The sequence below is a fragment of the Copadichromis virginalis genome, linkage group LG8, assembly GCF_057382275.1.
Source record: "Copadichromis virginalis isolate Kocher_CV1m ecotype Utaka linkage group LG8, C_Virginalis_male_GT1.1, whole genome shotgun sequence".
NCBI lineage: Eukaryota > Metazoa > Chordata > Actinopteri > Cichliformes > Cichlidae > Copadichromis > Copadichromis virginalis.
Window position 1 is genome coordinate 3,806,231 of NC_140625.1, and position 23,532 is coordinate 3,829,762.

Genomic DNA, 23,532 nt, shown 5'->3' on the forward strand with positions numbered 1-23,532 from the left:
AGTAATTGGCTGCAACACGTTCATCCATAAAATTAGCAGTTTTCTGATATTTAATTTTAACAGATTAAAGTCGGCTGCACTGAGAGATAAATGTAAACAATCTTATTGCTAGTTTGATATTTACCTTATTGTTCCTTAAAAGAGACAATGCACCCTTAAAAGTGGTCAACATCCAAATGTTCTGATGCTCATCACTGTCTATCCTCACTCACTGCCCACCTTTCTTTTTCATCAGATGCTAGATATTATTCCAGGATCCTTTTAGTTTATAACCAAATATCAACAAAGTCTTAAATTCTTTTTTAAAGGGCATAACTGATAGAGCTGACCAAATTTAGTCCAATAAAGGACATCTTTGGTGTTCTGTGGGTGGTGTAGGCTCTAACTAAAAGTTATGAGACAGGTGGCTTTCCAACTGAGGGAACACTTTGTGTTTAGATATAAAGCCTATTCTTATAACAGTTCTCACCAGAATGGGTGAGAATTACAATGTTCTAAGATTTAAACTGTTTTTCATATGTAGAATCAAGTACCTACAGATAAATTGCATATTTTATAGGGATATTTACATTATAACTTTTATATGGCCACAGATGGTGTCAGAGCTGTTCCAGAAGGTTCAAGACAGTTATGTTCAGCAGACAGAGTTGGGCTGGAAAAGAAGGGGCCAGCGCCAACAGTCCACTACTGCGGCTTCGCATTTCCTCCAGTCCTTGACTGAACTTACCACCCGCTTGGAGAGGTACCAACAGAGGAAATTGGCTGATACAGAGCATCATTATCAAATCTGTGGATTTGTTTGGAAACCAGCTCAGTATCATCAGAAGGGATACTTTTTCACTGCTTGTGTAGAAAATACAGTTTTAGCAAATGGTTCCATTCATAGTGCTGTCAAATAGTTTTGACAGATTCATTTGATACAAGTTTAGTTATGATTATATAGCAACTTTTTTTGACAAGTAAACAAATGGTAAACACTGATGTCAACACAAAACATAGGATTTATTATTAAAAACATTTGCAGTTCAGGCTTTCTTGATTTTAACTCTGCCTTTAGGAATAACCTGTGACTGTATTTTTCTTTGATATTCTAGATGCAAAACTTCCTTCATTCATTGTCTGAAGCCAAACTATGTCAAGGTAACAAGACCAATTTTACAGTAATACACATATTTCTTTTCCATTAACTTGTGACATATGTGTAATGTGGAACAATTTCTACACTGCCCTAAGTCATGAGGTCTAAATAATCACTGAGGACCCTAACCCTAATTCTAACCCTATTTAGAATAATGAACAAAAAAATTGAATTCGGTTTACTTTTTTCCCTCAAAAAGTACTATTTGCTTGTCTAGTAATGGTTTATGTTAGGGTTAGAGACTTGGGTTGGTATCATTATTACTGACAGCTCAGGGCTCAGAAGTTTAAAGAAGGTCAACAATTTGAAGATGAAACCTGTGGATTGGGTTGCCATGGAATTACACTAGTTGTTCCTAGGTGTGTAATGCTTAGATTGAAATGTTGAGAACTGGGACCATGAAACCAAGATGCCAGTTTTTGTCAGCTACTCTGCTGTTTACCAATATGTAGCAGTAATGCTTGTATGACCATAATAAATAGGTTTTTTGAAGGACATAGTTTACATTTACAGTAAAATTTAAATAGACCTTTTCCGTTTTTCATTCACAAGACATGCCATCACATCACAGATGTCATCACAGTTCATTTTCCAGATTCTATTAATATTTGGTTCCCAGTGGGAGCCAGATAAATTGGGTTCTGAACCTTTTTTGTTTTTCTAGAAGGATTCAGATTTAGGATCACAAATCGGAACAAAACATTGGTACAATGGATAAAAATCTCTTAAAGTAGTATTATGACATCCCTTACTATTCATGAAATTGGAGATTTTTTTTAATTACAAGACAATGTAAAACCATGTGTTACTTCTCACATGTTTCTTATCAGCTTCCTGGTATCTTTGATGTGGACTATGTGTCAGCACAGCTGAGGCATGCGGGGTTGCTGGAGACCATCCACATCCGGAAAGAAGGTTTTCCAATAAGGATTCAGTACTCCTACTTTGTCTCAAGGTGCTGCAAACATACATACAGTGCTGAGCTCATTGCTAAAAGATAGTTTGCTTCTCACTTTCCTCCAAGCAGATGATCATTCATGAACGTTAATGTAGCTCAAACTACATGCAACTATTCACTCTTTTCAGTTTAAATTTATAAACAAAAAACAAAAATTTCAATAAAACAGTGGTGTGAAAAACCAGAGTAAAAAACACAAGTGAATCTAAGATGAATGACTGTATTTTTAAAATAAAAATAAACAAACAAAAGAAAATGTGAAGGGAGAAGTGGGTCCTGAATGTTATTCGGCTTCCAAAATGGGGAATAACAAAAAATTTGAGAAACACTGCCATAAACATATGCAGAAATCTTATTGTTGACAGATTTAATCCATTTGTCAAAGACTAAAACTAAAGACATTGAATTTTTTGTTTAGTGTCTGTTAATCATAAGAACTTTGGCATGCACTTAAGTAGGATTTTTATTATAGGACTGTTACTTCTATCCATCCATTCTCTTCCTCATATCATTACTTGTATTTTATTTTAATTAATGTTGTACTCGTAAATAATCTAAAAATGTCTTCCGCCGCTCCCAATTTTGGTATCACTTTTTAAAAAGCTGTGTCCCTATTTTAAACCTTTTTATTAATCAGTTCTGATCTTTTTGTTTTCATACCACATATTTAGTGATGACATGTGTCAGCTATTCTCTTGTTATGATCTAATATAATATTATAAACTACTAAATTCCATGTGTTAAGTGAATGTAAATTCCATGACTGTAGTTTCCTTAAACACTAATTTCCCTCCAGGTTGCCTCGAACCAAAGGTTCTCCATAAATCTTAGCAAATTTGAAAGTTCCTGCTGTCTCCATGAGAAATAAAATGTAAACATTTTTTAGGTACTGGCATCAAATGATCGATAAGGATTGGTGGCAAATTAAATCTGATATGTTTAAATCACGTTCTGTTCTGGAGGGCTGTGGCTCAGGTGGTAGAGGGGGTTGTCTCCCAATCTGAAGATTGGTGGTTCACTCTCTGGCTCTTTAATCTGCAAGTACCCTTGGGCAAGATACTGACTGCAAGTTGCCCCCTACACTGCAAAAACTCAAAGTCTTAGCAAGTATATTTGTCTTATTTCTAGTCAAAATATCTCATCACACTTAAAATAAGACAAAACCAGCTAAAGAGTAACAACTCAGTAAGATATATGAACTTGTTTTTAAACTGTGGAGCTTGAACTAGAAAATTTTCACTGTTCCATCAACAGATTTTTCCTCTTAGATGTTACTCTTTACCTGATTTTGTCTTATATTAAGTGTGATTAGATTTTTTTTTTGACTAGAAATAAGACAAATCTACTTGTTAAGATTTTGAGTTTTTGCAGTGTAGGCATCCACTGCATTATGAGTGTGTGCACAAATGTTGGACAAGGTGCTTAAAGGTCTTAAAGGTGTCATGTCTTTCTGATCCAGGTATGGGGTTCTGAAGGCCCAGGAGTTAAATGAAATATCAGACAGAGATCAGACAGTGGCTCTGCTGGAAATATTGGGTGCTGAGGAGGGACAGTACCAGTTGGGACTCACCAAGGTGACAAATTGTTCAATCATCTCACCATTTAGTTTGTTTTTAATTAGAAAGGTAAAGCAGATTTTCATTTACTGTATATGCAACTACATTTAGGTGTTCCTTAAGGAGCAACTGTACCAGCAGCTGGAAGAAAAATGGAGCAGCACTCAAACATGGGCTGCCATCACCATCCAGAGAAACATAAGGGGTTTCCTCTGCAGGAAGAACTTTAGATTCTTCAAACAGAAAGCCATTGTCATCCAGAGCCACATTCGAGGACACCAGGCCAGGTCTACTGAGGGAGAGGGGAAATCTATGCAATCTATGACATTCAATGGTGTTTGAGAAAGTGGTGTTTGGCCCCTTCCTGATGTCATACGTTTTTGTATGTTAATATTAGACAAAGGTAACACAATTAAGTAAAAATCAGTTTCCAAATTAAGGTGTCTAATATTAAGGGGGGGAAATCCAAACTTACATGGCCATGTGTGAAAATGTGACCCCCACCCCACTTATAACGCTTGTGGCAATTGTGGTAAAAGACCTTAGAACTGCCGGCATCACTTGCCTCAATTAAGGTCAGTGCTCCTGACTCCACCATAAGAAAGGGACTGGGCAAAAACGGCCTACATGGCAGAGTTCCAAGAACCAAAAACAATGCTAAGCAAAAGGAACATAAAGGCTTGTCTCAGTTTTGCCAGAAAGCGTCTTGATGATCTTCAAGACTTTTGGGAAAATACACTATGAATTGACAAGACAAAAGTTAAACTTTTTGGAGGGTGTGTGTCCCATTATGTTTGGTGTAGAAGTAACAGCATTTCAGAAAAGGAACATCATACCAACAGTAAAATATGGTGGTGGTAGTGTGATTGTCTGGGGCTGTTTGGCTACCATTGATCCAAAACATACCAGCAAGTCCATGGCTCAAGAAAAAACAAAATTTCTCTACAGCACTCTAAAAGACTCATTGCCAGTTATTGCAAGTGCCTGATTGCAATTGTTGCTGCTAAGCAATGGTCCAAGCTGTTATTAGGTTTAGGGGGCTTTCACTTTTTCACACAGGGCCATGTAGGTTTAAATTTTTTCCCCCATTAATCATAATGATATATTTGTCTAATATTTACATTTGTGTGTAAATAAATCAAGTGTGAAAAACAAAAAAAGGAAATCAGGAAGGGGGCAAACAGTTTTTCACACCGCTCTGTGTGTGTGTGTGTGTGTTTATATACTAGCGATCATATATGTGTATATACAGTGGGGCAAAAAAGTATTTAGTCAGCCACCGATTGTGCAAGTTCCCCCACTTAAAATGATGACAGAGGTCAGTAATTTGCACCAGAGGTACACTTCAACTGTGAGAGACAGAATGTGAAAAAAAAATCCATGAATCCACATGGTAGGATTTGTAAAGAATTTATTCGTAAATCAGGGTGGAAAATAAGTATTTGGTCACCTCAAACAAGGAAAATCTCTGGCTCTCACAGACCTGTAACGTCCTCTGTAAGAAGCTTTTCTGTCCCCCACTCGTTACCTGTATGAATGGCACCTGTTTGAACTCATCATCTGTATAAAAGACACCTGTCCACAGCCTCAAACAGTCAGACTCCAAACTCCGCCATGGCCAAGACCAAAGAGCTTTCGAAGGACACCAGGAAAAGTATTGTAGACCTGCACCAGACTGGGAAGAGTGAATCTACAATAGGCAAGCAGCTTGGTGTGAAAAAATCAACTGTGGGAGCAATCATCAGAAAATGGGAGACATACAAGACCACTGATAATCTCCCTCGATCTGGGGCTCAACGCAAGATCTCATCCCGTGGGGTCAAAATGATCATGAGAACGGTGAGCAAAGATCCCAGAACCACACGGGGGGACCTGGTGAATGACCTGCAGAGAGCTGGGACCAAAGTAACAAAGGTCACCATCAGTAACACACTACAACGGCAGGGAATCAAATCCCGCAGTGCCAGACGTGTTCCGCTGCTGAAGCCAGTGCATGTCCAGGCCCGTCTGAAGTTTGCCAGAGAGCACATGGATGATACAGCAGAGGATTGGGAGAATGTCATGTGGTCAGATGAAACCAAAGTAGAACTTTTTGGTTCAAGTGCGCATGCGCCAACCAGCGTGCAGCCTGTTACAGTCGCTCCTGCTTTTCTCTTAGTTTAGCTTTTTTTTTCTACGTATTCTTTTTTTTTTCTGACTTGTATTTTCCTCCGTTTTCTATCTCTTACTCAATCATGTGGATTGAGAGAGTTTTTGTTCTTCTGGTGGCCGTGGAACTGTTACTTTTATCAAGGAACGGGACCGCGGCACATCTCCTACACGCACGGACTGTTTACTCCAGAGATCAGCTGATCGCCCTGATGCCGGCCGGTTCGCTGGCCAGGCCCGCAGAAGTACCAGCTGAAATTTGGAGGAAAACACATCGGGGATGCAGAGATCAAGGACAGAAGAGAAGAAAAAAGGTGACGGTGAGACAGCGGAGGCTCGAAGCGAGGAGGAGGTTTAAACCGTGTCTGCCGTCTATCGTGATGGGTAATGTGCGATCGTTGGCAAGTAAAATCGACAAGCTCTCAGCACTGGTACGGAGTCAGAGGGAATACCGAGAGTGTAGCCTGATGTGTTTCACCGAATCATGGATGCACCAGGACATTCCCGATGAGAATGCTTCCGTGGAAGGCTTCCACACTGTTCGGGCGGACAGGGACAGCATCGCTAGCGGTAAGCGGAAAGGAGGTGGGCTTGCTGTTTTAGTTAACAACCGGTGGTGTAACCCTGCCAACATAACAATCAAAGAAAGGATTTGTTGCCCGGACACTGAACTGTGTGCTGTTGGACTCAGGCCGTATTATTTACCCAGGGAATTCTCTCACGTCATCTTGGTGGCTGTTTATGTACCCCCCTCTGCTAACCCCACAGCTGCATGTGACACTATCCACTCTGCCATAGCTCGGCTACAGACTCAGCACCCGAGTGCCTTTATTGTGATCTCGGGTGACTTCAACCATGTATCACTGGACAATACACTACCAACATTCAAACAATATGTGGACTGTCCCACCAGGGGAGAGAAAACTTTAGACTTACTGTATGCTAACGTCAAGGATGCATACAGCTCCTCCTCCCTCCCCCCACTTGGTAGGTCAGATCATAACCTGATTCACCTCACCCCCCGCTATGTGCCAATTGTGAGGAGGGAACCTGTGACCACCAGGACTGTCAGGAGGTGGTCAGAGGAGGCCTTAGCAGAACTACAGGGCTGTTTCGAGGTGACCGACTGGGAAACACTCTGTGAGCCTCACGCCGAGGACATCAATGGGCTTACTGAGTGTATCACAGACTACATAACTTTCTGCACCGACTCCATTGTTCCAGCTCAGACTGTTCATTGTTACCCAAATAACAAGCCGTGGGTGACTAAGGACATCAAAGCCCTCCTCAACAACAAGAAGAGGGCTTTCAGAGGGGGCAACAAAGAGGAGGTGAGGAAGGTCCAGGTGTTACTAAAGGACAAGATCAGAGAGGCTAAGGACAATTACAGGAGGAAGCTGGAGTGGAAACTCCAGCAGAACAGCATGAGAGAGGTGTGGAGGGGCATGAAGACCATCACTGGATTCAGGCCAACCAACAGCAGGGGAACTGAGGGAGGTGAGAATAGAGCCAATGAGTTGAATCTGTTTTTCAATAGATTCGACACCACAGTGTCTGCTCCTACCCCCACAACCTCACCTGTAGTCAGCCTGGAATCCAGAACCACACCACTGTGCCAGCCTCTCTCTTCACATGGCGCTGTTGCCTCCTGTGAGATTCCTGACACCCCTCCCCCACCCATCACCTTCACTCAATACCAGGTTGAGATGCAAATGAGGAGACTTCACTCAGGCAAGTCTGCTGGACCAGACGGAGTGAGTCCCCTTGTCCTCAAGACCTGTGCCCCCCAGCTGTGTGGAGTCTTTCATAAACTGTTTATGCTGAGTCTGAGTCTGCAGAGGGTCCCGGTGATGTGGAAGACATCATGCCTCGTCCCTGTACCAAAGACGCCACGTCCCAGTGGCCCCCAGGATTACAGGCCCGTGGCATTGACCTCCCACATCATGAAGACCCTTGAAAGGCTCATCCTGGACCAGCTGCGACCCATAGTAAGACCACACCTGGATCCCCTTCAGTTCGCTTATCAGCCTCGTCTCGGAACTGAGGACGCCATCATCTACCTGCTCAATCGTGTCTACACCCATCTGGACCAGCCGGCGAGCACTGTGAGGGTCATGTTTTTTGACTTTTCCAGTGCTTTCAACACCATCAGGCCGACCCTCCTGGGTGATAAGTTAGCAGCGATGCAGGTGGATGCTTCTCTGGTGTCCTGGATTGTTGATTACCTGACAGGAAGACCACAATATGTACGTCTCCCACAGTGTGTGTCTGACAAGGTGATCAGCAACACAGGGGCACCACAGGGGACTGTCCTCTCCCCCTTCCTCTTCACCCTCTACACCACAGACTTCAGCCACTGCACAGAGACATGCCATCTTCAGAAGTTTTCTGATGACTCTGCGGTGGTTGGATGCATCAGCAGGGATGATGAGACAGAGTACCGGGCTGTGGTCGACTCCTTTGTCACGTGGTGTGAGCAGAATCATCTGCAGCTCAACGTGGCAAAGACCAAGGAACTGATCGTGGACTTCAGGAAGACCAGGAAACACTTGACCCCTGTTTCAATTCAGGGGGTCAGTGTTGACATTGTGGAGGACTATAAATACCTTGGAGTACACATTGACAATAAACTGGACTGGGCTAAAAACACCACAGCACTTTAGAGGAAGGGCCAGAGTCGTCTCTATTTTTTGAGGCGACTGAGGTCCTTCAACATCTGCCAGAAAATGCTGAGGATTTTCTATGAGTCTGTTGTGGCCAGTGCGATCCTCTATGCTGTTGCATGCTGGGGGAGCAGGCTGAGGGTCGCAGATGCCAACAGACTTAATAAACTAATCCGTAAGGCCAGCAATGTTGTGGGGATGGAGCTGGACTCCCTCAAGGTGGTGTCGGAGAGGCGGATGCTGTCCAAGATAAAGACAATGTTGGATAACACCTCCCACCCACTCCATGACATGCTGGTCAGTCACAGGAGCTCGTTCAGTGAGAGACTGAGATTACCGAAAAGCACCACTGAACGACACAGGAAATCATTCCTGCCTGTGGCCATCTCCCTGTACAACGCATCCACTTAACACACTGTTTGCTGCTACAACTACACATGTTTCTTTTCCAACTATTTATTTATGAGTGACTTATGTATGTATGTATGTATATATATGTATATATTGTACTATTCTTAGTTAGTGTATTGTCTGTCTTGTCTTAATGTTGGTTTAAAATGGAGCACTGTAACAAAAAATAATTTCCCCCAGGGATCAATAAAGTATTCTGATTCTGATTCTGAAAACTCAACTCGTCGTGTTTGGAGGAAGAAGAATACTGAGTTGCATCCCAAGAACACCATACCTACTGTGAAGCATGGGGGTGGAAACATCATGCTATGGGGCTGTTTTTCTGCCAAGGGGACAGGACGACTGATCCGTGTTAAGGACAGAATGAATGGGGCCATGTATTGTGAGATTTTGAGCCAAAACCTCCTTCCATCAGTGAGAACTTTGAAGATGAAACGAGGCTGGGTCTTCCAACATGACAATGATCCAAAACACACCGCCCGGGCAACAAAGGAGTGGCTCCGTAAGAAGCATTTGAAAGTCCTGGAGTGGCCTAGCCAGTCTCCAGACCTCAACCCCATAGAAAATCTGTGGCGGGAGTTGAAAGTCCGTGTTGCTCGGCGACAGCCCCAAAACATCACTGCTCTCGAGAAGATCTGCATGGAGGAATGGGCCAAAATACCAGCTACTGTGTGTGCAAACCTGGTAAAGACCTATAGTAAACGTTTGACCTCTGTTATTGCCAACAAAGGTTATGTTACAAAGTATTGAGTTGTATTTTTGTTATTGACCAAATACTTATTTTCCACCCTGATTTACGAATAAATTCTTTACAAATCCTACCATGTGGATTCATGGATTTTTTTTTCACATTCTGTCTCTCACAGTTGAAGTGTACCTCTGGTGCAAATTACTGACCTCTGTCATCATTTTAGGTGGGGGAACTTGCACAGTCGGTGGCTGACTAAATACTTTTTTGCCCCACTGTATATGTATGTATACATATATATGTATGTATATATATATATATATGTATGTATATATATGCACACACATATATATATACACATATATGTACTAGTGCTGTCAGCATTAATCTCGTTAAAATGATGTTAATACCATAACCGCATTAACGTGCCAAATCCCTGTTAGCGACAGGGAATGTGCATCTTCTTTTTGTTTTCATATTTTAATTTATATTTAATTGTGTTGTGGTTTGCAGTGTTTTGTGTTGTTTCACTTAAAATTAGTTTAAAAGGAAAAAGCTGAAAATTTAAATAGTTAAAAGTTGAAATGTAAAAAGTTGGTTTTTATATTATATGATATATTTATTACATTTTATGTGGAGTGAATAAATAGAAGTATATTTACAGTGGCCCTAGAGACAAAGCACGTACAAACTCCAAAACACGTACAAACTCCAAAACACGTACAAAACACAAGAGAAGTGCTCCAGGATGCTAGGGCTTTTGTTACCTAGTGGCTACACAAGCCAGGAAGTACCAGCAACCGGATTTGGTGTGTGGTAGTAAGAGGTAAATGAACATTTTTTTTTAATTATTTGAATATATATGAGTGGTTGTGTATAAATACACAAACAGCTTTATTTGCAACATGCAGGTTGCCCTGCAGTGAAATGGGACACCCCCCCCCCCGACCTTACACACACAACACAGACATCACATGGGGATACAAGTCGGAGATCGGTAGCGTTACAGAAAAACACTGAAATATACACTACAATAGGAAAGTACAAGAGGAAAAAAAGAGACCTCTACTCATGCTGTGCTTCCATGGTAGGACAGCATGAGAACAGGAAACAAAAAAATTCCTCTGCACAAAAAGCACATAAATGTCCACAGCACAACATTGTGAAAGACATGACTAGCCACAGGATTGGGTGGGGGGTGAGGAGTAATCCGAAGCGAACACAGCAGCCGCCCTGCACAGCACTACCATTCCAGCGCGGCACATGGACCCGCCGTGTTCCCCCGCAGGAAACAAGCATTGAAGGCGTTTGGAAATGGAGGGGGGATGAGTGTGTGCTTATCAGTGTAAGTGTATGTGTGTGCGTGTCCAGAGTTCAGCTGAGACAGTGTCCTTCGCCCTGCCAGGCTAAGTAAACAGTCTACCAGCCAACCCAGGTGGCCTTGCATGGAATGGGAAGGAACAGACTAAACACAGTCGTTATCAGGGAGTTTTTGTTCAGCTCCAGCCTTGCCGCTGGCGCCAAAGGGGCTATCCGCATGAAGTGATGGTGCTTTTTACTTTAGTGCGAACAGCTCATATGAATTTCAAAGCAGTTCTACAGTCCAACACTGGTCTCTCAGTTGGAGAGCCGCGAACTTCCCCATACTTGCGTTCTGTGATGTTGTCATTTCTTGTGCTCAAGGAGCCGATGTCTGAGAACTCACGGCAGTGTGCCTCCCCGAGATGTCATCCAATTTGCGCCCAGAGATGTTATTCCGAGCGAGCCCAGTCTGTATCCAGTCTGCAGTCAGAGGTCTTATTCTGAATATTCACAGCAGCCTTAGCCTCTCCAAGATCTTATCTGTGCTACACTCAATGAGCCCATTTTGAGAAACTCACGCCTCTTCCCATCGTTTCAATCCCAGCGGGCAGCCTTGTGGGGGTTTGAACAGCTGGTTCCGCTTTCTTAATTCTTCGATAAGTCAGGGCCAAGCCAGCTCCGATCAGCAAGAACCCTGTTACCATGGTTCCAAATAGGTAGATATCTTCAGCACTCAGGCTCACCTAAGCCCAAACTTCTCGTTGAGAAAGGGGTGTCAGTTGCATTTAGGGACCAGTTGATCAAATCCATAATTCCTCTTTTAGGTTTTAGAGAACAGACTGTGAGGGAGTGTTCCAGGGAAGAAAAAAGCACGAGACAAGACAAGGACATAAGAAGCTAAGCAGGGAAGCTAAGGGAGAGGAGAGGAGAAAAGTGCGACCGCCTTCGCTGAGAGCCAAACGAAAGAGAGCCAGGGATAACAATACACATATGCTTTCAATTGTGTAATTTAAGTGATCTAGGTAGCTCTGTTTTGGAAGTTCAGTTAACGCTAGAAATGTGTTTTGGAGTTTGTACATGCTTTGTCTCTAGGGGCCACCGTATATATTTATATATAAACATATATAAATAAAACCACAGGTTTTTTTTACATTAGTAATTCCTTTGGTGCATAATTTTATGTTGTTGTTAATAATAAATTAAAGCAACAAAACAACCTGAAGAGCCGGTTGGGAGCCGACTCTTTTTAGTGAGCCGAGCCGAAAGAGCCGGTTCTCTAAAAAGAGCCGGAAATCCCATCACTACTGCGTGTTAGCGCATTGACACCGTGTGTGAGCTAGAAATAAAGAACCTGTTGTTAAGGCAGAAGAGGAAAAGATTTGGAAACCTGTCCACTAAAAATTTTTATGAAGCAGTGTAAAAATTAAAACTAGTCTAGGTCAACATGCGATCCACTGTTTATATTTTAAGTTGTTAGTGGGTTGATTTTGAAGCTATATCAGTGTGGATGTTTAAATACAGGTCTGGTTAAAGAAACCGAACAGAACCTTTCAACTTCATTTAACTGTAGGAGCTTTGTGTCTCTGAATACATTGACATTCTCACAGGAAGACTGAGTGAAGAGTAGTTCTGAAACTGCACTAACCCACTGTACAGAAAACCAGTAAAGATGCATTTCATAGAGGTAGTGAAAGGGCATAGTCCTTAAAGGGGTTTAGGACATTGCTTTCAGTTATGTACAAATGTAATCCCTTGTGTGCTGCTGCTCTTCTCCTGCTTTTAGGAAGTACTACAAACGTTTGAAGCAGTCCTTCACTCAGTTCTGGGCTTTGATGCTAATAACCAGGAACACCATAAAGAGACATCACTGGAGAAAGGTATACATGAGAGAAAGAAAGTGTGAAAGAGAGAAAGAGAGGTCCTCACTCCGAAGGCCATGCCTGAGTTTGTTGGCAGTCTCATGATTTCTGACTTTCTTATGGAATAATCTGTCGTAATTCTCATGCAAAACCAGCCTCAAAAGAATTAGGCTTGGTGTGGCATCAGTCTGTCTAAAATTCACAAGAATCAGTACTCCTCTACAGTATTGGTCAGGCTTTAAACAAACCATATACATTAATCACCTAATGGGTCCTCACCCTAATCTGGTCTTTAAATCTGATGTCATTAGTCGTTTCCAGTTCCAAACTCCACTTCAGGTCCCAAAGTCAAACGAACACTGTGGCAAACTGTTACAAACTGTCAAAACTCTTTAATATTTAATAAAATGATCAGTGTTGCTGCTCTACCAGGTGTACCAATTAAGTTTAAAATTCAGGTTACCATGAAAACAGAATTTATGAAATTTAGTGAGTTAGAAGTTAGCAGGGAGTTGACTCGCTAGTTTCGACCTAAACGCAATATACCTTGTACTGATTGAGGAATTAAAGAAAATATATAGTAAAACATACAGCTCTGCTATTACTTCTGACCTAAATGAAGACAGAAAACTGAACAGCAGTGAAGTTTGTAGGGTTACTGAAGTTGGACTCCTGAAGAAGGCATATCTTCGCGACTGCAGTTTGGAGTCCTTCTTCATACAAATGCTGAGTCTCCAGGGTGAAATGAAGGACCTTTCTGATGGAACAAATCAACCGCTGATGATTTTTTACATTTTCATTGTAAGTGGGCCAAAGAAGTTAATTAAAAGTAGTCTTCTTTTTTTTTTTTTTTTTTTCTAAATGACATCAGAAACAGCAGTATGCGACATTACGTGATGGCAGAGCTTCAGTTCATCCTTTGTCATTTTTTTTTTTTTTTTTTTTTTTTTTTTTTAATAAATAGGACAGGGGGAATGAATGAGAGAGAGAGGGGGAGAGAAAGAAAGAAAACCAAAGGGGAGAAGAGACGGTGAGAAGGGGGGGGGAAGAGAGACAAAAAAAAAAAAAAACTCCTGGGTCACCTGTATGGAGAAAAAAAACAAACAAACAAACAAACAAAAACAAACAGAGGAGACAGCAAACAACAAAGAGCAACATAATAATAGAGAAAACAAAGCACCATCACAATAAACTAGCTAGTCATAGATATCAGTATTTACTAAGTAATAAACGATATTGTGCAGCACGCAAGATAGACAGCGCACAGTGTGCTTTGAGGCAGCAGCCAAGAAAGCTTTAGTCCGCGTCTGTGAATACCCATGTGTGCATACCTGTGTGGATCAGCATGCTTGCATTCCAAAGGTTTCTCCATGTAATGATCTGCTAGGGAGTGTGGGGGGGCCACAGCCCCGTCCTCCAGGGTGTGAAGCGGGTATGGAGGAGATCAAAACTCCAGACATCCAGAGGCCCCCAGAACACAAGAGACCATGGAAGACCAACAGAGGGGCAGCCGCGCCACTGTCCCAGTAAGAGCTGAGGAGAGTCCCAGATGAGGGCTCGCCCAGCAGCCGCGGAGCAGAAGTCAGGGGGAGTTGCAGTGACGCGCCCGTGAGCTCCGCCGGCCCCCAGCTGTGCCTGAGTGACCGAGCCCTAGGCCGAGAGGCCGGGGGCACCCCACCTCCAAAGGGGCCCGAGCGAGCCCCAGGCCCCAGGCCCCGATAAGCGGCCGCCAAGGAGTGAGCCGGTGTGTACCCGGACGCCCACCCCCAGACACAAAGAACCACCAACACACCGACACCTGAGGGAGTCCGCCACCGGCAGGGGAAGTGGTGGTGGGTGGAGATAGGCCTCCAAACCTTGGAGGGCCTGAGGTGTCCCCAGAGAGGTGGCGTCTGATACCCAACCTGACATATAGACACAGACATACAGGCACACACAGACACAAACATCCATTCCCACCCTCATGCTCTCATATGCACTCACTCCACACTCAACCAACGTGGAGACAGACATAAAGAGACGCTGTACACACAATCACACTCCCCAAGCGTACTCTACAAACCGGGTCTAGGTACCCTTGCCCCTGGAGGGGGGAATTGCACCCAGACCCAGGTGGTGTTACCCTTTTCCCTGCGGTGGGGAGAGGCAGACCACCCCGACTCCGCAGCAGCAGGGAGGCCCCACACCCCAGACCGCAGTCGGACGGCCAACTCCTCCTACTAGCCCTCCCGCTCCAGCAGGCCGCAGAGAATGGGGGTGGGAGAAGACTCCAAACCTCCCTCCACCCGCTCATTGTAGTGTTGATGCATATGTGTTCTAAGGTGCAATTAAAACCCAGGAGGGCATGGAGCTACCTGCCAAGGAGCAGCAGGTAAGCGCATAGTCCCTCCTGCTAACCCTCAATGACTAAGTGTATTTAAAATTGAGAGGTGGGCAACGACGTCAGGGGTGAGGTATACACCCTGATGGTGATTTGGACTCCGTGATTGTGCCCACCCCCAAGATCCTATATGTATGTGTAATGAGAGTGTGAATAATGTGAATGTCTAAGTTGTGGGATAAAATTGAGGCAGAGGCAGCCAGAAGGGGACGGGGGGGGGGTAGCCTCCTCTGCACCCTGGTGACATACCCCTACTCCAAGGCCCTGCATGTGTGGGTGGTTGTGGAGGAGCGGGAAGAGGGAGGCAGCTGGAGATGGGGAGGGAAGGAAGGGAGGGGCAGGTAACCCCTCCCTGGGGCCAGCTCCCCCGCTGACCCCAGTAGGCACTCCCACCCTCCGCGACCCGCCAGGGAAGGGGGGCCCAGGCCCATCAGACCGGGGCCCAGTGCAGTAGCGCCCCCCGGCTCCACAGAGCCCTGGACAGTCCACCCAACCCCACCACAGAGAAAACTGCACCCACCCCACCAACCACACATCTTCCAGACTACATAAGACGGTATACGCCCAGGCTGAGATCTTCCTCCACCTCTCCTGTATCTCCCCCTCCTGCAGAGAGTTCCTGAGAGAAGAAAGCTCCTGCAAGATGTGACCATCCCCCCCACCAGTTGAAGAGCCCCCCAGGCGGCTCGATGCACCGGCGGCACCCTGCTCCAGGGCCGGGCCCCCATGCACCCACCCGCCCACAACCCCGGCAACACACCAACCAGGACCCGAGCCCCCGAGGCCCGGCCCGGGCCCCAGCCCAGAGACGGAGCGCCCCCAGAACCTCACGCCCATCCCGGACCCACCCAGGGGCAGCCAGGTTGCCAGGTCAGTAACCCGCGTCCGTCAGCACAGACCCTCCCCTAGCCCCGCTGCACGCAGCCGCGAGGAAACAGTCACCTGAGAGCCAACAGAGCCCTCAACCGGACGTGACCGCTACCCCGGGTTGAGCCCCCCAAGGAAGATGCCTCCGGGGAACCCCCCGACGAATTAAAAGTAGTCTAACATAAATGTAAATGCTGTAATTTGATTATTTTAATAAACCATGTAACTTGGATGGATTAGATGCTGGCGTGACCACAATGCACACGTCTGATGTCGGTCACAGTGGCCCAAGGGATCGCTCAGGGAGTTTGTGTGTTCGCTCAGACACATTAAAAATTAGAGGGAACATTGCTGTCAGCCTGAAGGGCAGTGTCCACAAAATAGGACTTATTAAACATGTTAAACCTTTAGGGTAATTAACTCAACCAGGTAACAGCAGCATTGGTTGCAGCTCAAAACATAAGTACAAAACAGCAACAATACAGCATTCCCACTCCCCAGTCCTTCCTTCCCTCCCATTACCCCAGTGTCTACAGATCCAGCCTCTTGACTGGCCTGCGTACCCAGCCGCACCTTGTGCGTACCTGATCCGGGACGTCTGCGTGAGTGGCAGTGTTGCCAATTTAGCGACTTTGTCGCTATATTTAGCGAGTTTTCAGACCCCTTAGCGACTTTTTTTCTAAAGAAAGTCGCTAAAAAAAGACGTGAAAGCGCGTATCGCTTTTACTCTCAACAAGCAGCGGGTGCTGTAACGCAGTCAGTTCTTCTTTTACTCTTATGCTGTTTTGTGGATCACAAGGTTTAAAACTACTTATAAACACACACACACAAAGTAACTCCACCAGAGTGCCTATTTCGGGTCACTTGCTGGTCCAAGCCCGGGTAAAGGAGCAGGGTTGGAATTGTGACATTAAAAAAAACAATAATTGCTAAAAGAAATTTAATTTGTAGTTCTAAATAAACTCTAAATGCATTTTTTACTCACTTTATGTCTCTTCCACGATGTTATTTCTCTCTCCAACAACATAGGTTACAATTAGATTAGCATGATCAATCATGCAAATTAGGCGATGACGTCATTTAGCGACTTCTAGCGACTTTTAGGACAACCAATAGCGATTTTCCTTACTGAGGAGTTGGCAACACTGGTGAGTGGGTGCAAGCATTGGGGCCGGACTAGGGGCCAAGGGTGGGGTCTCTGAAGTGGAGACACCAGCGCACTGGGATGGCAGCCCCTCAGTGTCCACAGTGGGTGGTGGAAGGGGTTGTGGCATAGCCCGTGGAGATGGTTCGAGGAGGAGATGGCGGTGGTTCCGTTGCAGCACTGCACCTTGGGGTGTGGCAATGAGATAGGACCTCAGAGTGACGTTCTCCTTGGAGACAATGGCAGGTGTTGCCCAAGCCTTCTCCTTGTCCAGCTTAGTAAGGACAGATGGTAGTGATGGGATCTCCGGCTCTTTTTAGAGAACCGGCTCTTTCGGCTCGGCTCACTTCAGCTCCCAACCGGCTCTTCAGGTTGTTTTGTTGCTTTAATTTATTATTAACAACAATATAAAATTATGCACAAAAGGAATTACTAAAGCATATGTGTATTGTTTGTGTATTTATACACAACCACTCATATATATTCAAATAATTTAAAAAAAAATGTTCATTTACCTCTTACTACCACACACCAAATTGGGTTGTTGGTACTTCCTGGCTTGTGTAGCCACTAGGTAACAAAAGCTCAACACTGCGCCTAGCATCCTGGAGCACTTCTCTTGTGTTTTGTACGTGTTTTGGAGTTTGTACGTGCTTCGGAGTTTGTACGTGTTTTGGAGTTTGTACGTGTTTTGGAGTTTTTACGTGCTTTGGGGTTTGTACGTGCTTCGGAGTTTTTACGTGTTTTGGAGTTTTTACGTGTTTTGGAGTTTGTACGTGCTTCGGGGTTTGTATGTGTTTTGAAGTTGTGGATGGAGTGGCGGTAGGGGCTTAGTACCATGGCGGTGGTCGTAGTAGAACGCCTGCTCGGCCTTCTGACTAGCGTCCCTTCGTTTAACCTCTCTTTTGGTGGGCCATTTAGGTTGAAGATTCTTCTCCAAGGTGGGCAGGGTTGTCCTGATCTTCCTCCCAAGTTCCGCTGGGCTGAAGCCTGTAGTGGCACAGGGAATAGACCTACAGCACATTAGTGCTATTAGTGGGTCATCATGCTGGAGGATTTTCTTTGCGGTCTGTACTGCCCTCTCCGCGTGACCATTTCCCTGTGGGTGGTGGGGATTAGATGTTATGTGGGCGAAATCTATCTCCCTCGCGAAGGCCTGGAACTCAGAGCTGGAGAACTGAGGGCCATTGTCACTCACCACCTCGTCAGGGATCCCAAACCTAGCAAAGGTCGACTTCAGTTTCTGAACAACCTGGCCACTGGTTGTGGATGGTAGATGCAGTATTTCCAGAAAACGTGAGTAGTAGTCTGACACAACAAGGTAATTATTCCGGTCGTGTTCACAGAGATTCAGGGCTATCCTTTGCCATGGACGATCCGGCAAAGGTGTGGAGATGAGCGGCTCCCTTGTCTGTGTTGGCCTCTGCGCCAGACAGGTGTGGCACTGCAGCACTGCATTCTTTAGCTCAGTGGAGAGCCCCGGCCACCACACAGATGAATTAGCCCTATCCCTGCACTTGGTGAGGCCTTGGTGCCCTTCATGTAGTTTTTGTAGAATGGCTGTTCTCTGTGACTTTGGAATGACAATCCTGCAGCCTCGTATGACCAGGCTGTCAGCCTCTGATAGCTCGTTCTTCACTTTCATGTACGCTTTGATGTTCAGTGGCACACTAGCTCCATATGCAGGCCAACCCCTGCGTATGTACATGATGACAGTCTGTAGTTCAACATCAGTTGCAGTAGCTGCTTTAATGCTTTCCATTCGGCTTGGGGATGCTGGAATGCCCTGTAACACGGTGGCTATGTAGCAGTCCACTTCACTGTGAGTGCTAGTGTCATCCTCAGCCCGTGACAACGTATCGGCGATGACAAGCGTTTTGCCAGGAACATAGATGGCCTCTGGCTTGTACCTCATGAGCCGCATCAGGAGGCGTTGACACCTCAATGGAACATTGTCAAGGTCCTGGCTGTTGACCAGGGGCACCAAAGGTCTATGGTCAGTCTCAAGCCTGAAGCGATCTAAGCCACATAAATACTTATCAAACTTCTCGCAGGCCCACACACTCGCAGCACCTTCTCAAGTCGGTTGTCGTGTTGTTCTATGGTGGCCCCATAGACCGGGATGTCAACCATAAAGACCTCCACACCCTCAAGCCCCTCCACACCCTCGAGCCCTTCTAAGGTCAACAACATCTTTTGCTGAAAGATCTCTGGTGCACTTGTTATTCCAAAGGGCAGCCTCTTAAAACAATACCTGCGGCGCGATGAATGTCGTTAGTTTGCAGCTCTCGTGGTGCAACGGGATCTGCCAAAATCCACTGGCAAGATATAGCGCTCTCTTTTGACAGACTTATTCAGCTTTGACAGTGTTCTTCTTCAAGACAGGCACCATTGGGGCACACCATTCGGTAGGTTGGGTCACCCTCTCAATGACACCATGATTCTCCATTCTTTGTAGTTCCTCCTTCACTTTCTGCAGCATGGGGAAAGGCACACGGCATGCTGTATGGACCACCAATGGCACAGCATTGTCCCTTTACTGAATTTTGACTGGCTCATTTTTTAGTGTTCCGTGTTCACCATAAAGTGGTTGGTTCCTGGTAGCAATGAGCATTGCTTCATCAATTCTTCCCACCAGGTTAATCTGCACTGACAAGGAGCGGCTGAGAAGGTTGTTAACTCTGCGTCCACGAACCACATACACCTTGGATAGGTAGTCTTTGCCTTTATAGCTTATTGTGGCCTTGAAGTAGCCGAGACATAACATCTCTCCTCCGGGGCTATCTAGAGGGAGATTAGAAGGCTCTAGTGTTCTCTTATGAGCAAGTGTGTGGAACGTGTCTTCATTTATGATAGTGACATCTGCTCCTGTGTCGATCTTAAATTCTATTGGGGCAGAGTCTAGCCGTAACTGCACAGTCCATGCTTCACTATTTCCTTTTGCATTACACACTGAGCCTAGAAAGTATGAGGCCTGCTTGCTTTTCTCTGTCTCAGTAACCTCATTCACTGATCTGGTGTTACGACACACCCTGGCCCAGTGTCCCATTTTTCGGCAGCCATGGCAAACAGATTTTGCTGCTGGGCACCTTTTGTCCCTGGCATGCTGTGTCTTTCCACACTTACCGCATTTCTTGTCACGCCCCGACCAATTATTTTTCCGTGGGTAGCCTGCCTCGCTGTTGTTGTTGTGATTTCCAGTCCATGATTTTCCGTTTATCCCGTACCTCCTGTACTGAGCCTCCCGCATCTCCCTGCAAGCTGACCTGCGCTGCGACCTCCTCTGACTGTCTGGGTTGTTTGCGCCAACATGAGGTCCTTCATCAGCTGTAGCCTGCGGGAGAGGTCCTTGTCTAGTATCCCGACCACAATACGGTCGCGGATATCTTCCTCTTTACATGCACCAAACTCACAGTGCCCTGAGAGGTCATACAGGGCTCGGATAAAACTCTCCGCCGTTTCGCCTGGCCGCTGGACACGCTGGTGAAAACATGCTCTCTCATGTATAATGTTCCTCTGCGAGAAAAAATACTCGTCGAACTTCCTCATTACACGTCACGACTTTCATCAGCGGCGAAGGTGAGTGACTTGTAAATGTTCTCTGTTTCATTGCCCATCGCGTAGATTAGACAGCTCACCTGTACTTGTCCTTCGTCTTTGTGGAGTTTCGTTGCGATCCTGTAGCGCTCGAAACACTGTTTCCAGTCGGGCCATTCCGTTGGCTTATCGAAGGGGAAGCTTGTCGGGGGATTAAACTTAGCCATTCGTTGTTTCCTCCCTTATGACGTTATTCCGGCGATGGTCCGGGTGAGTTCTGACACCATTGTAGAATGACCACTCGGTAGCTTTCTTATGATGCTGCTTTATTGAACGTATATCCAGCATGGGTTATTACAGCACAACAACGGGTGCGGTAGCTAGGAGTAGAACAGCACATAGACAGCCCTGCCGCAAAGCATGTCAGGGTGGCATAAAGCCGCAATGCCCACCCCCTCAACACAGGCAACCCAGTATATGACAGCCATCAGTGTAAATCTCAATAGGTCAGCATCTTCCTCTGGCACATACATGGTGAAACAACTTTGATGTCAGACATCAAAACAACAGGCTCTTTTCTGAACCTTGTCAGCACGCAAAGTTCTTGGACTAATCAAATGGCATATTTGATTAGTCCAAGAACTTTGAGTCTTCCTTGGATAGCCCAATCTGCTCATCAAGACTGCTCTGAGGGAAGTCCATCTTGAACTGCTGTTTCCATAGCTTGTCCAGTGTAACAGCAAAAACTCTGTTGGCTGTAACTGTTGACAGCCATCCTGGCCAATTCACAGCATTCTTGACTAAGTGGCCCATTCACTGTCCAAACGAGCATGGTCTTAATGGCGGAAGGTCCATCACCTACACTCTGGATGACCTTTAAAGGTTCTATGGCTCTGGGCATATTCATGCCAATCAAAAGGTCCAGAAAGGTATATGTTTCTACAAGCTTGCAGTCTTGTTCACCAGTAAGACCATTAGTCTGGATTGTAACAGGATCTGCCTCATTGTGAAGTTTGACCTCTTTCTTCTCCTTTTGGTGGATATGGAGCATACTTACATGTCTGAAATCACAGATTTTACACAAAATTCATTTTCTGCATTCTTGGGTGGTGTGTCCAATACAACTCCAAATAGATGCTATTCTTTTTAAGAAACGAAATCTTCTCCTTATGAGGTTTCTTATCAGGGAGAGTGTGTGTCCACCTTTGCAGAACAGACAAGCCATCACAGCACTGTGACAATCTTGAGCCCCTTTTTGATTCTTTCTCTCAGAAAAAGTTGTGCCAAAGCTACTTCCTTTAGCCCTTGGATGTGGAGAACGTCTCCCTCCATCACTGCCCTTGGCTCCCTCCATCACTGCCCTTGGCTGTTAGATGTGTTGATGGAGCATCACATAGACAGTGCACCAAACAGGCTAGGACCGCCACTGTGCGGGAGGCTCTGTCGCTGGCGTTTTTGCTGACAAATACTGGCGACTGTCAAACCTTTGAGTCACTGAACAGCTGAATAGGGGACTAATTTTGACACACCCGCTGTTCAAACATAAATCCAAGTTTCAGTTTAAGTCTCTTTTATTTGTTATCAAAATCTTTAAAAATCCACCCGAACATCAGTGATCACAACATTCAAGATTTGAGTGGTCAGCAAAAGTCAACTTCCCCCATCACCCACCCACTCAAAAAAACTCCCTCCATAAGCTCACAGGTGATATAATAATCACTACCAACACCACATGACCCAAAGCTATGCCTATCCACCACAGGCTGGACTAACCTATAAGAACAATGTGGCCGGGTGTGGTCAGCGGTGCCGTAGCAGAGAAGGCGGATGCATCTAGACGGCATCGCAATCACGCCTTGCCAGCTTAAAAGCGGTGTAGGGTGTTGTGTTGTTGTTGTTGTGGCTACGTGTGGATGGCAGCTAGGGAGCTGCAGCTGTAGAAGTGTGTGAGCAGCAACCGGTTAATGAAGTAAAATGTTCCAGTATGCAGAATTGTGGTCGCCTCATGTAGGGCTGGGCCATATACCGTTCACGGTAATACCGGTATAATGTTGGGCAATGATAAGAAAATGAAATATCGCGATAGAATATGGGTTAAACGCACATGCGCAGTGCCTTTGTTTTCATACACACATGGCGGAAAAAGCATGGCGGCGACGGAGAATGAGAAGGGTGAAAGCGGATTGTTGAATGAAACAGATGAACCAGAACTGGTTTGTAAAAATGCTGCAACTTCAGTGGTGTGGAACTGGTTTAGCTTTCGTCCGTCAGATACACAACAAAGCACTATTTTTGGTAGAGCGTGCTAGCGGGCCGTCGTTATTACCGTGTTTTTTTAGAAAATACGGCACACTTAAAATCAATCCTTTGATTTTTCTGAAAATCGACAGAGCCCCTTATAATCCCGTGCGCCTTATGTATGAATTCTGGTTGTGTTTACTGACCTCGAAACGATTTTATGTGCACGGCGCTCGAAAATCTGTCAAATGTTTTAGTACGACTTTGCTAAGCTACGAAGCTGCACCGCTTGATGGATTGTCGGAGCATTACGGCTATCGTAGGCGGAGCCTCGCGGAGTGATACGTACTGTGCTTCAACATAATGTTACCGTATTGTGTGTATAACCTCTTTTTAAGTTTTTTAAGTTTTGTGGATTCAATGTATTTTGTGAAAATACATTGATGGGTTTTTTGTTTTTTTTGCACTAATAAAGTTGTGGAGTTGTAAAGTGTTTTGTCTAGTGTCAATTATATCGTCAGTTATATCGTTATCGCAAATTTTCAAATGTATATCGTGATAAATATTTTTGGTCATATCTCCCTGCTCTAGCCTCATGCTGCCTCCTGGGTTTCAGCACCACTGTGGCAGGAATGAGGCATGA

At 45.1% G+C, this 23,532-nt stretch overlaps 1 protein-coding gene across 1 annotated transcript in view; it reads left to right on the plus strand.

Moving 5' to 3' along the window:
• The first annotated feature begins 3,581 nt into the window (after nt 1–3,581).
• The window catches only part of LOC146702529 (unconventional myosin-XVB-like), a 61,187-nt gene continuing 41,236 nt past the window's right edge, over nt 3,582–23,532 (plus strand). Inside the window, exons 1-3 of the mRNA XM_085465430.1 lie at nt 3,582–3,670; nt 3,764–3,939; nt 12,648–12,741. Of these exons, the coding sequence (XP_085321556.1) occupies nt 12,697–12,741 (45 nt within the window). The 5' untranslated portion in view covers nt 3,582–3,670; nt 3,764–3,939; nt 12,648–12,696. The remainder of the gene's footprint in view (nt 3,671–3,763; nt 3,940–12,647; nt 12,742–23,532) is intronic.